Source organism: Hemitrygon akajei, chromosome 1 (genome assembly GCF_048418815.1).
Source record: "Hemitrygon akajei chromosome 1, sHemAka1.3, whole genome shotgun sequence".
NCBI lineage: Eukaryota > Metazoa > Chordata > Chondrichthyes > Myliobatiformes > Dasyatidae > Hemitrygon > Hemitrygon akajei.
In genome coordinates, this window is record NC_133124.1 from 110132950 (window position 1) to 110149208 (window position 16259).

Here is a 16259-nt window from a genome sequence, read left to right on the forward strand (position 1 = left end):
GTTAAGAAAGCGTATGGTGTGTTTGCCTTTATTAGCCAGGGGACTGAGTTCAAGATGTAAAACTCTAGACAGACCACACTTAGATATTGTTTTCAGTTCTGGTCACCTCATTATAGGAATGGTGTGGGAGCTTTAGGGAGAGTGCAGAGGAAATCTACCAAGATACTGCCTGGATTAGAGATCATGTCTTATGAGGAAAAATTGAGTAAACTAGGGCTTTTCTCTTTGGTGCAAAGGAGGATGACAGGAGACTTGAGAGAGGTGCTTAAGTGGATAGCCAGTACCATTTTCCCAGTGCAGCAATGGCTAATATGAGAGAGCATTATTTTAAGGTGATTGGAAGTATGGGGGGTGGGATCTCAGAGGTAAAGTTTTTACAGAGCAGTGAGTGCATGTACTGCTGGAGGCAGGTACATCGGGGACATTTAAGAGATTCTTATATAGGGATGAAAAATAGGAGGGCTGTGTGGGAGGGTGAGTAAGATTTATCTTGGAGTAAGTTAAAAGATCTGCACACCACTGCACATCAAAGAGCCTGAACTGCTATATGTTGTATGTAATATTCAGCAGCTTGGTCTCTGCTGCCCTCTGCGGTGGAGAACTCTGAAGTTCACCATTCCTTGGGTGAAGAGATTTCTCTTCATCTTAGCCCTACTGTCCTCCTTAATCCTAGGTCATGGACTCTTAGTGAGAGGGAAAATTCCTCCCTGTGTTCAGCCTGTCTAATCCTGTAAGAACTTTGTAAGTTTTAAGATCTGTGGAGCACATGATCTAGTGATACCTGTCCGAAGGACCAACGAATGAAATCTGAGAAAATGTTCTTCAATAAAGGGCTGCCCAGTTTCAGAGGATCTTCTGCATTTTCCTTTAATATTATAACCAAACATGAAATCTAGCTGATGTGTTTTGATATAACTTAGTGCATTGTCATTGTCCAGATTAAATCAAAAGTTTGGTGGGCTCGTTGCATTGGAGATGGTTTCCCTTTGAAACTGATTTCACCTGTGCCTCGTGCACAATTCACAGCCTGATAATGTATTTGTGGTCTGAATGAATGTGCAGTGAGGGTCACATCTCACACACACATGAACACTTGAGTCACAGGCAGAGCTCCCTGCATCAAAAACACTATCTGACCTAACTGGCTTCACTGGCCTCCTGGCACTTTCCAAGTTATCTTTGAAGATCAGGTTAAATTTTTGAATATGATCGGGTAATGTTTTGACAGCTTTCCGATGTTAATATTTTTAGTTGCCATAATGCAAGTGATTTTGTAATCCAACCTGTGATCCAGTTGAGAAAACACCAAATCAGGATGAAGGTTGCTGAGAAAAGTGTTGCTTCACACATGGCTCACAGAATGTGAAATTTGTACCCAGACTTCAGAAGGAAAACAATGACAACAAACCTTTTCAATGCAGTGTTTCTATGTTTCTTTGGGAATGGAGCTAGGTATCAAACTGACCCATTCTCTCAGCTGACTGAGAGTTCAGCTGATAGTGAGAGTGGGACACAAACAAACCTGTTGGTATTTATTGCCATTCCTCGATGCCTTGGAGGGGTTTGGGGTGAGCTATCACTGATAGTGAGGATAACACCAGTGAGGGAATCTCTCACTGCATGACGATCTGCTGTCTCTGATGTTGCTACAGGAATTGACCCTCCAGGTGTTTGGTGGCCCGCACAGAGGTCGGTGCTGTGTGTGGCTGGACCGTGTTACCCTGCCACAGCCAGGTTCACTACTCACTGGGTCACCACCATCACCAATGCGGCGGCAGCACCATCTACTGCAGCTCTACTCCACTTCCCAGCTACACCGACACACTCACAGGCTGGCAGGAACTTACACTCCCCACAGCCTAGTGTGGTTGAAACCTCGTGCACAGTGAATGTGCCTGATAGGGTTTCTGCCACTCAGGGGACAGTGGAGTGGTAATGAGCTGGGTGAGTGATGTCGGCAGGGTCACCCACGGAGCTTCTGGCCTCTCCCTTCACTCTGTCATTAGATAACAGAGCCACCTCTGGTTCAGTTAGTCGCAGTGCTCCCAGCAGGGTGAGGGTCCTCTGTGCAACTTCCCATCATAAACCAAATGAGCCAGGGGGTGAGAGGAGGTACCACCCACCTACAGTGGTAGACGTTTGGGGGAACAGTGTCCTGGAGCACCCTGCTTATAATTTGTATTTGTGAGATGTTTGAGGTCCCCAACCCAGCCTCCTACACCTCTCCAGGGTCCAGGTGCTTGCACTGTAATGGAGCCGTTCTTTCCTGGGGGTGTGAGATTGTGGCTGCAGATAATGGAGGAACTGAAGGGAGCCAGAGTGGTTTTACACGTGGGCGTGGGTCACGATGTCACCACTGATGAAGAGGGCTCTGTCCCAGGCTCGGACCAAGATGGAGAGGTGACTACCTGTGGGATGGGGGAGGTGGTTGCAGGAGGGTGGGTATCTAAAATTATCAGTGAGGCTACTTGGCAACCTCTGGGATGTGTTGTCAGGAATGAGCTAATGGAATTGGCCAAGCCATTGTGACATTGTTGCACATAGAGAGAGAGGCACACATCACCGTCTCTGCTGAGCTGGAAATTGGGATTCAGTGGTAAAGGTCCCCACTACTTTGTGTGGAGGCTGGTGTCAGGCAGGCTAGCTCAACTCAACTTGTTACCACGAAGGAAACTCCAAGCCAGAGACAGTAGCTTCCCCCGATTATCAGACTGTGCTACTGTTAGCTGGAGGAGGAGGGTGGAGGTCAGTTGTCAGTTCCAGGGCCCTCTGGTCTATGTTGCCTAGGCAACGGGCTATCCATGTTTGGGCAGAGAATTCTGATCCGGCTTTTGCAGTAAAACTGGATTAACTAACAGAAATAGATTTCACAGATCGATGTCCTCCCTGGGTTAAACATGCCCAAACCTCTCAATCTTCTGGCTTGCGGTATTTTTTGTTTTGCAAGAAGTAACTTCAATCCCTGACCATTTTTTCAGTAAACACTGAATCGTGGCTGTTGTCCTTCAGTAGTAAACCGGAACAAGGAGTCTGGTTATTAATATGTAGTCCTTAATCCAGAGCATGTTACTTTGTTACTTTAACCATTGGCTTTCCATCAATAGAACACGTGACTGAACCTTGCTCTAGATGGTATAATTATTGAATTCCATCTCTCCCGTGGCCACTTCATTAACTAAATTTGACACAGATGTGACTTAAATGTTATTGATTTCATGAAAGATAGAATGCAGAATGGCAGACCAAAGTATTGGTTTTTGCCACCACAGAGGAATTTTGATCAACTGCACTCAGCAGTTCCTGGCAAACATATTCAGCCTTTATTAATTTGTCTGCAGGAAGTGAAATGATCAGTACATGTGTTATACTTTCTGCAGACGGGCCTTGGGTTGTAAAGATTGAGGAATGAAATGTCGAGGTCATTTGGTTCCTGAAAACTGTGGTGTGTGAAAGAGAGCTCCACAAGCCTCTGCAGGAAGGAATGTTTGATAACCCCTTCTGAGACACCTCAGTCCGATCACTCCTCTGTGTCTGGTGTGTTTAACCTGGGGATGGATGTATATGAACTACTGGACAAAAAGGTGTAGATTTGCAGGCCACACAAACATTGGTAGAGTTCTGGATAGTAAGGAAGGTTGTCAAAGGATTTAGCATGATTTAGATCACTTGGAAATACAGTATGGGTGAAGAAATGGCCAATGGAATTTAATTCTGGCAAGTGTGAAGTGTTGCATTTGGAAGGACAAATGTAAGAGGAAAATACACTGTAGATGGCAGGATCCTTAGGCCCTCTGATTTGTCAAGGATCTTGGGGTGCAAGTCCATCGCTTTCTGAAAGTGGCAACACAGGTAGAGAGGGTGGTAAAGCTGTACCTGCATACTTGCCGTCATCGGACATGATGTTGAGAAAAAAGTTGGAAAGTCATGTTGCAGCTGTGTGAAAATTCAGTTTGTAGCATTGTGTGCAGTTCTGGTTGCCAAATTATATGTGGATGCAGTGGGTTCAGAAGAGGTTTACCAGGATGTTGTCTGAGTGTATTAGAAATTGGATAAACTTGGGCATTTTCTCTGGAGTGCTGTGAGATAAGGAGCAACCTAGTCAGTATGAGAGGCGTAGACAGGGTAGATCAGGTTTCCAACCTTTCTGATGCCGTGGACCAATACCATTAAGCAAGGAGTCTGTGGACCACAGGTTGAGAACCCCTGGGGCAGATAGCCAGAGTCTTTTTCCAAGGCTGGAAATGTCAAATACAGAGGTCATGCATTTAAAGTGAGAGGGGGACAGTTTAAAAGAGATTTAGAGGATGCCTGGAATTCATTGCCAGGGGAAATGGGGGAAGAAGAAATGACAGCAACATTTAAGAGGCGGTTGGACAGACAGGGAATGGAAGGGTACCGACCATGTGCAGGCAGATGGTATTAGCTTAAATTGGCATCATGGTCAGTATAGACATGGTGAGCCCAGGATCTGTTCCTGTGCAATACTCTTCTATGTTGTGATCTGAAACCTGGAGAATTTAAGCCAGAGCATTGGCCATAAATTCCTTGTGTGGAGTCAATACAGGAGATTTCCTGGGATTTACAGTAGCTTGTGGGGGTGTGTAACGTCTCCCCCTCATTTAACCCCAGTGCCCTCAGTGCAGGAAGATTGGTCAGATTCTAATTTTCAAATTACAAATTTTGACCAATCTTAGTGACAATAATTTAATCCCTGTGCCGTGTGGGCTTTGTCCGCGCTGGAATATAAAGAACCACATGTCTCTAAGAGAACAAAGAGGCACTTGCCTTGCATTTTGTCCCCAATCCCACCCCCGCCCCCATCCCCATTCCCCTCCTGCTTCCACCCCTCCCTCCATTGTCACCCCTTTATTCTACTGACCCTCCTACTGTCCTCCATGGCCTCTTTCACCTCACCTTTCCCCTTTTCCTGGTCCATCCTCACACCCCAGGACTCCCCACTCCTGCCTCTCCTCCAGTGCTGCTGTTATTACACATAGCTTCTACTCTGAGTTCCCTGTTCATTGTTCATTTCCTTTGCAGAACAAAGAGGTGCGATGTACCAGAGAGAAGTGTCCCCCACTGCCCAAACACTGTGCGCTCGTCATCAAACAGACCGGAGCCTGCTGTGAGAAGTGCAAAGGTGCTCCCAGGTTACAGTCTGTCTGTGTGTCTGTGCCCCGGTCTGCCTGTCAGTGTATCTGAGTGCATGCCTATGTGTCTGTACGGCTGCCTGTGTGTCTCTGCGTCTGTCTGTGTGTCTGTACACCTGTCTGTGTGTCTGTACACCTGTCTATGCATCTGTTACATGATCTGTGGGCTTGTCTGAAGCCTGTGTTTTTGCTCAAGATGTAGTCCGTCAATTTATCCGAGAATGATTTGTGTCCCCAAACTCTCTCTGAGTTGGGACTGGACTGAACACCTTTCACTTCTGTCCCTGACTGTCAGGCACGTAGACCTAGACCCTGAAGCAGCAGCTGTCTGTCTCTCTCTCTCTCTCACTGAAAAAGGCACAGACTCACTTAGTCACTCTTGCAAACGCATTGACTCTCTCTCACACACACACACACACGCGCGCGCACGCAACAACATGAAAGCTGTGCTCAGATCACCCCTTGGCCTTGTCTCTAACTTAACCCCTTGTTTTCAGCTATCCTTCCGGTCAATCTCCAGTGATACAGAACCACTGACAGGGCTTCTGGATTTTGGTCCCTGCTGACATTAGTCCATCTTTGCAGAAATCAAGCCACCAAATGTTTACATTAACACAGATGATGAAAATGTCACCAGTAGATGGCCCTGTAGGGGGGAGGTGAGATCTACAGGAGTGGTCCCAGCATGAGAGCTGCAGACCTAAGGAGAGACTAGGGCAGTCCTGTAGAGGGAAGGGTGGTGACAAAGGGCATAGGGAGACAGGAGTTTATTGAAGCAATAAAAGAGGGCATAGTTTTAAGGTGCTTGGAAGTATGTACAGAGGAGTTGTCAGTGGTAAACTTTTTACTCAGAGAGTGGTGAGTGCGTGGAATGGGCTGCTGGCAACAGTGGTGGAGGTGGAAATGATGAGGTTTTTTAAGAGACTCCTGGATGGATACATGGAGCTTAGAAAAATAGAAGGCTATGAGTAAGCCTAGGTAGTTGTAAGGTGGGCTGAATGGCCTCCCATTGGGTACGGTTCTTAGAAGGTGCTGAGGAAGGTGGGTCATCACCTTATGATCTCAACCAATCTTCACCTCCACCAGTCTTTGTCTCCTCTCTGCAGAGTGTGTCTTGGATGGGAAGGTGTACAACAGCTCCGAAGACTGGCTTGTCCCCTCCAAACCCTGCTTGACCCGGACCTGTCAGGTACGTAATCTGTCTGTGGCCTGCTGGTGATCGCAGGCCAGGGAATGTGAATCGTAATGCAGAAGTTTTGTCAGAATGCTGTCTCCCCAGTGAGACATAGACTTAGTACAGCACCAGAACGGGGTCTTTGGCCTACAATGTTGTGCCAAATGAAATGATCTAGTAATTAAGCACTTCACTAAAACAATCCCTTCTGCTTACACAATGTCAATATTCCTCTATTCTCGTAAATGCATCTATAGTGTTTGCCTCCACAACCACCTCTGGCAGCACATTCTACGTTCAATCACTCTCAGTGTAAAAGGAAAACTTGCCCACACACATCTCCTTTGCACTTCCCCTCTCTCACCTTAAATGCCTACTCTCTAGTATTAGACATTTTGACCCTGGTAAAAAAGATACGGGCTGTCTACTCTGTCTATGCCTCTCATAATCTTACGGACCTCTGTCTGGTCTCCTTTCAACCTCCACTGCTGCAGAGATAACAGCTCAAGTTTGTCCAGCCTCTCCTGATAGCGAATGCCCTCTAATCCAGGCAGCAAGCTGAATCCTCTGCCTCTTCTTCAAAGCCTCCACATCCTCTCTATAATGGCGTGACCAGAATTGAATGCCATACTTCAAAGTATTGTTTTATAAAGCTGCAAAACAATTTCCCAGCTCTTGAACTCATGGCCTTGACTGATAAAGGCAAGCATACATATCCCTTTGATAGCACCTTAACAGCCCATGTAGCCATGGAGCTATGGATTGGACACGAAGGGTCCTCTGCTCATCAACACTGTTAAGGATTCTGCCATTAATTGTGTACTGTCTGATTACATTTGATCTCCCAAAGTGCAGTACCTCACATTTGGCTGGATTAAACTCTACCTGCCATTTTTTCATCCATAATTGCAAAGTATTTATATCCCACTGTATCCTTTGACAACCTTCTACACTATCCAGAGTGCTACTCAAGTTGTCATCAAGGATTGAGTGACTATGGAGTTGTCCTGCTACATAAGAGCAGGAGGAGTTCCCCTCACCCTGCTCCTCCATTTGTGGCCTATCTCAGTCCCATCTTCCTGCACTAATTCTCTATCCTTCCACTCCCTATCCAGAAATCAACACATCTCTAAGTGAACTCAGTGACTCCACAGTTTCCAAACTTCATGACCCCCTTTCCAGCCCCACACTGCTGCTCCCCTATCCCGAGGCTAGGCCCTAGTTCTGACTCCAAGCTGGACAAAATACTTACTGGTACTGAGAATACTTTATTGTCACCAAACAATTGATACTAGAGCGTACAATCATCACAGCGATATTTGATTCTGCGCTTCGTGCTCCCTGGAGTACAAATCAAAGTAAATATAATAAAAGTTTAAATTATAAATCATAATTAGAAAATAGAAAAGGGAAAGTAAGGTAGTGCAAGTCAAGTCCAGATATTTGGAAGATACGGCCCAGATCCGGGTCAGGATCCGTTCAGCAGTCTTATCACAGTTGGAAAGAAGCTGTTCCCAAATCTGGCCGTACAAATCTTCAAGCTCCTGACCTTCTCCCGGAGAGAAGAGGGAGAAAAAGTGTGTTGGCTGGGTGGGTCGTGTCCCTGATTATCCTGGCAGCACTGCTCCGACAGTGTGCGATATAAAGTGAGTCCAAGGATATGAGATAAAACAGAAACTGCTAGGTCAGGCAGCATTTGTGCAGAGATAAGTCTCTGAGAAATACCAGAATCATTATCATTGACATATGTCATAGTTCTTGTGTGGCAGTAGCATAGTGCAAGACTTAAAAAATTACAATGTTTAAATTAAAACGTGCAGAAGAGGAAAAGCGAGGTACTGTTGATGGGTTCATGGACAACTCAAAGCTCTGATGGAGGGAGGGGAAGCTGTTCCTAAAATGTTGAGTGTGAGTCTTAAAGCTCTTGTAATCATCTCTTATGGAAATAATGGGAAGAGGACATGTCCTGTGTGGTGAGGGTCTTTAATGATGGTTGCTGCCTTTTGAATCACTGCTTTTTCAAGGTCCACAATAGCAGGGAGGCTCCTTCTCCTGTATTTACCATATTCTGATTATTCTGAACCCTCAGGCTTCCATGAGGTCAACTTTCTACCATGGAGAGTAGAGGCCTTGTCCATTTAGTCTCTGGAGGCGACACACCCATCAACCCAAAAGATGGTCTGCTGAAAGTTTACCATCCTCTTTTCCCCTTCCATTAGCATGGAGATACTTGACCTCCACGAATGCTCCTGAATCTGGGAGTGATGTTGCGCCCAGAAGGATGTGTGCCCCTCCCCTGCAGTACTGCTCATGATGCAGGAAGAAACCAGCTTTGGAGCTTGGGATGTTGACATCAAATAGGAGATGCAGGGTTTGTGGTGACTGGGAAAGGGACTGTAGTGGAGTTGTGAAGATATTGGTAACCCAGAGATGTGTTTAAATCCATCACAGCTCCTGAGAAATGTATCTTTCATTAATGGATAAATATGTAGCTTAAAAGAAGAATAATAGCAACCACAATGCATCTGGATGTTGTAACAGCCTGTCTGTCATCGAGGAGAGAAAACCCGCCAACCCTCCCTGGCCTGGCCTATGTGCGAGTCAAGACCTTTGACAAGTACAAGACATATGGCAGTCCCTCGGCCCAACTGGTCCATGCCAGCCAAGATTCCCACCTGGGCTAGTTCCGTTTACCCACATTTGGCCCAAACCTTAGATTTAAAATAGAATAAGAATAAAAATGGACTGACTGTGGCTCCAGGTTTAAAGAAACTGTTCCCAGTTCAGCCTGCCTTGCACAGCCTCTCCAGCATCTGGGACTGGGTTTGAAATGGCCATAGCTGTACCACAGACTAACTAACCTGACGTAATTCCGAGGTTGCTGAAGCCCAAGGTTGTTAATGCACGGTCTCAGCATCCATTAGGCTCACAGGAATGTGAGGGAGGCAGATATGACTGGGCAATCAGAGCTTTAGATCTGTGCCTGTAGCACTTCAGCCGATCTGTCAGGGTGTGGCCATGGATGGAGACCTCTTCGGTATCATTCAGTTGCCATCAAACTGTGGGAAGGGGTAAGGGGAGTGTGAATGTGAGTCACTCATCGAGGAGCTGCAGCCCCTGACATGCTCTTGTAGTCATGGTCACCAGGATTCAGTGACCGTAGGGACTCAGTGAGTGCTGAGGGAGTGCCTGTGCCAGTGTGGGCACCTGCCACTGTCATGAGCTGAGCTGACGCTCTGTTTGTCGTTTCTGCCTGCAGGAGGGTGTTATTACTGAGTCAGAAGTGCTGTGTGTGGTCCACTGCAAGCATCCCGTCCAGCCCAGGCATGGCTGCTGCCCAGTGTGTCCGGGTGAGTGGTTGGGAGGCAAAGGGCAGCTTGTGTCAGTATCCGAGTCTTCAAGTCTGGAGGAGGGGCATGTGGGGTTTTGGGAGGAGCTTGCATCAGTGGGCGGGGTTTATGGTATATGGGAGGGCCCTGTTGGCTTGTGTATCTGGGGGAGGAGCTTGTGGCAGTGGGAGGGGGTCTTTAGGATAGAGGGAGGAAACTGGGTCTGAGGGCAGGGCCTGTTGCAGAAAGAGCTGTCGAGAGGGTTAGTCCTGTGGTGGGGCAAAGTGAACAGGTTTCTGCTGTGACCACCATTCCACCCGGGGAGGTGGGGTCTGGGGTTCTGGCTGTGAGATGGCCCCACTCTCTGCAACCTCAGCTTGAGCTCTTCCCCATTGGGTCGTAACTGGGCCATCTCCAGGTCATTACCAGGTTGTTACTAGGTCAACTCTGGATGATTGCTGACTGACCCAATGACTCTTTGTTTGACTCCAGGTTGTGAGTTTGGTGGACACCACTACCAGGAAGGGGAACAATTCTATCCAGATGGAGACCGTTGTATTAAATGTTCCTGCACGGTGAGTGTGACTGGGGAATCTGGCGAGGGCATCAGCTCCCCGGGAGCCCCGAGGAAGATTATTGACCCACACACAGTTGGCAAAGTGCTGCAGGGGACAGGTGGACAAGTGCTGCATTGGTGGAAGCTCGCATTAGCAACCAAGTTAGATCTCTAGCTCCTGCCTCCAGCTCTCCATCCCACCTGAACCTCTCCCTCCTGACCTCCTATTCCCTCCAAGCACCCCATTTTCCCCAACTCTCTGTTCCCTGCATTACCTCATATTTGGATTAAATTCCATCTGCCACTGCTCTGCCCAACTTAGCAACTGAGTTTGAAGCCATATGAGCTATAATTGCTTCTCCTTGAGGAATCCATTACTGAAGGCTCATTAATGTACCCCTTTGTATTACACTGTACCCTATTACATAGCACTGCATTGCATTTCACTAAACTGTACATTACACTGTACTCTTGTCATTACACTGTACCCCATGTCATTACACTGTACCCCTTCTCATTACACCGTACCACATTTCAATACATTGTACCCCACTTCATTGCACTGTTTCTCATTTCATTACTTGTACCTCTTTCATTACACTGTATCCCATTTCATTAAACTGTTTCTTGTTTCATTACACTGTACCCTTGTCATTACACTGTAGCATATTTCATTACACTGTACCCCTTTCATTACACTGTACCCTATTTCACCCCATTTCGTTACATTGTGCCACAAGTTGTTACACTGTACCCCATTTTATTACATTGTATACCATGTCATTACATTGTACCCTGCTTCATTATCTGTATCCGATTTCATTGCAATGTGCCCTATTTCATGACACTGACCCCATTTCACTAAGCTGCACCCTGTGTCATTGTACTGTTTTCCATTTCATTGCACTGTACCATGTTATTACACTGTACCCTGTATCATTACATGGTACCCTATTTTATTGCATTGTATCTCGTGTTGCTGCACTGTACCCCATGTCATTACACTATAGCCTGCCTCCTATGGGAAGGGGTTTGTGAGGTTGGTGCTCTTCTCCTGTGCCTTACCCAGGATCTCTGTATATTCACTATTAGGACTTGATGCTCTCAATCCCATCCCAAAGATGGTTCCACACACTGAATAGTCACAGGCCGGGGATACCAGGAATCAGTGGGAATGTTGCACCATTTTGCGGCAGGTTTGACCTTTCCCTCAGTCCTCTGTTCCTGAGACAGAGCTGGGATCACGGGGCCTCGAAGCCCTGTGTTGCTTTACTGTGGGCACACCCTGTAATGGAGCAACATGCAACTCCTCTAAGTCCAGAGGTGAGCCCGTGTCTGCTGCTCCAGGTGAACATTACCCTGTCCTGGAAGCTAGGTTACATCCTGACTGCCCTGTGGGACAAGGCACAGTGTTACGTACCAGACACTGACCTGTCAGTGGCCAATATCCCGCTCGCCCTCACCATTTTCCCCTTTGGCCCACACTGATTCTGCTTCAGATGGTATTTTAATGCTGTAGTTCCCCATCACTCCTCAGTACCAATCTCATCCTTCATGAATGTAGCTACCTACCTCCTTTCTTTTACTGTCTGTCCTTCTGAAACATGAAATGTACCCTTCCCACCTCCCTGGTTCTACCTTAAACCCGTGTTGGTTGAGCTTCCTGGCTCCCGAGGCCGCACAGCAAGCTCCCGCTGTGACAGCTGTCTTCACGGGATGTGCTCTCCCCGCTCTGTGTCCTGTTTCAGCAGATTCTTCTGCACTGGTACATCTGTCTCAACTCACAGCCCATGCACCAGGCCCAGGGGTCGTTCTGTCGTCCCTCTCACTGACCTTGTACAGTCTGGCCCTGACGGTATGGAGAAGTGTTGATGTTGTGGTCTCTGTTTGTGTACAGGGTGGCGCATTGCACTGTGTCCGTGAGGTCTGTCCCGTTCTCTCCTGCCCGCATCACCTCAGCCGAGTGCCGGCTGGAAAATGTTGCCCCCGGTGTTTTGGTGAGTGAATTCAATTTTCACAGCGTAAAGTCCACTCGTGCTGAAGGAAAGATTTACTGAGTAACATTGGGTAACTCAATGCGTGGTTCAACTGATTACTCCGTGGAGACACTAAGGATGTAACCAAGGAGAAGGTTAGACAGACCAGCCTTCTCTAGAGGACCAAGGAGCAAGATTCTAATTGGGGAGATGAAGGCAGGCAGAAACCCTGGGTGGAGAGGAAATCTCGGCACAGAGCAGACGAGCCGAACAGTCCGTGCCACATACTCTAGAAGCAGTTGGTCTCTGTGAGGGCCATCTCTTCAATCTGGAAGCAAGGTGGGCGTGTGTCCCTCCTGTAACGTGCTGCATGCTTTTGCCTTGGTGCAGGTCAGAGACGGGTGTTTGACCTGAGTGCCAGGAGCTGCTTGTTTCACAGTAAGGTCTACGAGCATCAAACCTCGATTGCCTATGATAACTGCACCTCATGTGTGTGCAAGGTAAGTGAAGACAAGCATACTATCGTGTGGAGAGTGGAGTGGCTGCAGTTACATCCTCCCTGTCAGCACTGGGCAGATGGAAAACAGCCTGGAGTCTGCATCACTAGATGGTGGGGTAGGGACATGGTGGAGGGCTGAAAGTTGAAGGTGGCTGAGATGGAGGTGTCTGGGGAGAGAGATAGGGGTAGGAAAGACAGGTGGGAGAGTTAGGAGTGTTGGGGGGAGAGACATGAGTATCTGAGAGAGGTGGGATCAGGAGACAGGTGATTGTGAATGGGAGAATTTGGATCGGAAAAGATAGAATCAGGACAAGAGAAGGGATGTGGGAGAGATGGGATTGGGAGAAGCCGTGATCTTAGTCTAGGGGTGCTGAGGACTCATGTTAGGGTGGGAACTAAGTCTTTGACCTAGATCTGGTGTCCTCTGGTCAGTTTTCCTGACTGACACTCAGAGGAGATAAGACTTATAAACCCAACAAGTCCACACACCACGGCCACTTTTTGCCTTGGTGTGTCCAGACATCTAAGGGATATTGGAACAGTTGGCCTCTGTATAAGGAAGAGAGGGGTGGGTCCAGCTGGCTTGTGCAGAGGGTACAGTCAACCATGCACTTCTGTTAGGCCACAACTTCAGAGAGCCAGGTTCAATCCCGACGCACCTCCGCACCCAACACCCAGGGCCACTGTGGCCCATGGCTGGACTCGATCCCGGGAGGCTGTGTATCTGGACTGATAACAAGGACTGGGGCCACACTCAAGAAAGACACTGGTTATCTGTAACAGCTTCTTCTGTGAATCTTCAGAACTCTGTGTCCCAGGAGCTGAAGGTTCAGCAGATTCGGTCTGTGTGTTTACGGCATGGGTTGGTACTCGATGTGTTCACGGTGCAGACTAGCATGCACCACAGATTGGTGGATTTTGGGGGTGTTAGTTTCATGTGGGGAAGTGGAACAGCTGTGATCCTGTCGAGTGGCTGGTCTTTGGATGTGGAGTGACCCCTGCTGTTGCTTTAGTTAATGTGCCTGTTAATAAAATCTTGCGGATTTTTTTGCTGTGACAGTCAGAGGCATGTTTCTGAGTCTGGAGTTTGTTGACACACTTGTTTTCACACAGGATTCCAGCGTAATCTGCAGGAAGCACTGTTCTCCCCCCGGGTCCTGCCGGGATCGAGGGCAGTGCTGTGAGGAATGTCTGTCCCACATTTCCGCTGAGCAGTTCAAACTTTGTCGAGTTGGGAACAGGGTCTACAAGGTGAGTGCTGTCACAGACACCAGTACTCACCCCCACAGGGTGGTGGTTGTCTCTTGTGTCCAGTGGTGACAGGAAACCTGTGTGGGAGAGTTTTTAAAGTGGAAAAGCTGTTGTACTGGGGCAGTTCCACTTGCTTGACCCCAGAAGTCTGGATCCAGTGGTATGAACAAGCATCACAACTGAGGTGTTCCTTGGTTGTAGTGGATGACCATGACTAGAGTAGTGCCTTGTCATGGCTTCGATTCCACAGGGTGTTGCAGAGCCACCTTCCTGGCCACTGGATCTGATCTGGAGCCGATTTTGCATGCGAGGACAGGCATGTCCCTATCTCACTGGTGTAATAGGCCCATTGGTTACCAGCACCTGTCAAAGTGGTGTACTGGGGTGTGGCTGCTGCAGACAGCTACTTGGAGCCACAGGTGAGATCTGTGTGTCCGGTGGGGACCAAAGCTTAGTGAGCTACCCCAGAATGGACCCAACAAGCCCTACACCAGAGGTGCTACCTCTCCCTGGACCCCTCATGGGGTAGTAATCAATTAGAGCAGTGATATTGTTGGTGGACTGACGCCATCAGTGTTGGTACAGCCTGATCATCCATTAGTGTTGTCCAAGCATGTGGTAACCACACCTCCAGACTCTTCCCAACGGAGCTTCCTGTTTTCCACTGGTCTTCTTGTTTTCTCCATATTCTGGTCTAGAATAGGAACCACTGTCCCTATTTTTTCTTTGGAACTCTGACATTTTAGAGTTTCTGGAAAGGAATAGGGAACTGATGTATTTAACCCAAAGGTTTCTTGGGTCTTGTATCTCTGGATCTCAGCCTCGGCCCCAGGACACAGAGTTAAGCAGTGGAACCCAGCAGTTGGGCAAAGAGTTGTGGTTGTGGTGTGGGACACCCTGACCAGCTGGACGGGTGAGCCTGTTCAGGGGGAGCACCTGCTGCACCCACAGGTGACAGAAACGGGCTAAGGTTTTACAGGACCCAGGGGCTCAGTATTTATTGGAACATGCACGGGTGGTGACATGTGGTTTAGAAGTTCGGTCCTGAGAAGGTGGTTGTAATCCAGCACTGTCTTTCCTGATCCCTTGCTGCAGGATGGAGAAATGTGGTCAGCAGTTAACTGCTCGCTGTGTGTGTGTAAAAAGGGAGTGACAGAATGTCGGAGGAAGGAGTGTCCCCCAGTCAAGGATTGTCCAGTGGTGAGTGAGTGCAGTGTCCAGTGTAATGTTTACAGTGCCACCTAACCAGTGCACAGTGCCCTGTACGGGTTCGTTGTGTCCAGTGTGTATATCAGACCATTTCTTCCTCATTGTATCTAGTGTTTACGCAGTGCTGTGCTCAGACTATTAGAGTTGTCCTTCACACACTGACACCCAATTCTGTGTCTGGTGCTGAGCCCTGCACTGCATGTCCAGAGGTGAGGATTTGTTTTCCAGTCAGACATAGAAACATTTCCTTCCAGTACTTGGCACTCGAGTGCAGGACAGTCTGAGTGCAGCAGGGAACATGCCCTTCAACGCACCTGCTCCATGCTGGGGCTTATGCTCCCCCACCCCCCATCTCCCATCGCAGTGAATGTTCCACTCCGGGTGTTCCCCAGCTGCCTAGTCAGTGGTCACGACCCCTCCCCGGCAGAGATCTGAATATGACAGACAAAGTGCCAGGGTAGACAATGTAAAATGCCAAAATCTGAACCTGAAGGTGACACACAGCAGGCTAGACAGTGTCTGTGGAGACAGTTAAAATGTCAGGTCAAAGCCCTGTGTTTCCACTCAGACTGCACAGCTCTGAACGATCTTCCGGACAGATTTTATGTCCTTGATTCACTCGTGTGAATTGGTCGACGTGTTCTCAAAGCTGGGCAGAAAGTACCGTCTCCCCCGGTAAAGCGCAAGTCCCACAATTAACTGTGATCTATGTACTGACCAATGTGTTTCACCCACAGGGAAAGACCATCAACAGGAATGGGTGCTGTGCAATTTGTACTGAAAGTGAGTGCAAACCTCTCGTGGACATGAACACTTTTATACTTCATACCTGACTCGCCCCCATCTCTGTTATCCCTTCCAGCCCCTACACCCTTCCTATCTCTGGCCCCTATCCCCCTTCTGGTCTCTGTAACCCTTTCGGCCCCTAATCCTCTCCCCATTTCTATAAACCCTCTGAACCCTATGCCCCCCCGGTAACCCCCTCTGGCCCCTACAGTGCTTCCGGACACTGTAACCCTTTCTAGTCCCCACATGCTACACTTTGACAGTCTGAACAGATGAAATGAGCCCTGAACATCTGGACTGCCAGCCAGCACGGATCCCTGTAGAATTCC

General features: G+C 48.1%; 1 protein-coding gene across 6 annotated transcripts in view; it reads left to right on the plus strand.

The window, feature by feature from the left end:
* Positions 1-16259, plus strand: part of bmper (BMP binding endothelial regulator) — a 50210-nt gene that overhangs the window by 11403 nt on the left and 22548 nt on the right. For 5 of the 6 annotated variants that reach the window (XM_073049918.1, XM_073049927.1, XM_073049889.1 and 2 more), the window contains 9 exons: positions 5041-5140; positions 6257-6339; positions 9584-9674; positions 10146-10228; positions 12107-12206; positions 12576-12685; positions 13798-13935; positions 15031-15135; positions 15882-15927. In XM_073049918.1, coding sequence (XP_072906019.1) covers positions 5041-5140; positions 6257-6339; positions 9584-9674; positions 10146-10228; positions 12107-12206; positions 12576-12685; positions 13798-13935; positions 15031-15135; positions 15882-15927 — 856 coding nt within the window. The remainder of the gene's footprint in view (positions 1-5040; positions 5141-6256; positions 6340-9583; positions 9675-10145; positions 10229-12106; positions 12207-12575; positions 12686-13797; positions 13936-15030; positions 15136-15881; positions 15928-16259) is intronic. The other variant, XM_073049938.1, reaches the window with a different exon arrangement.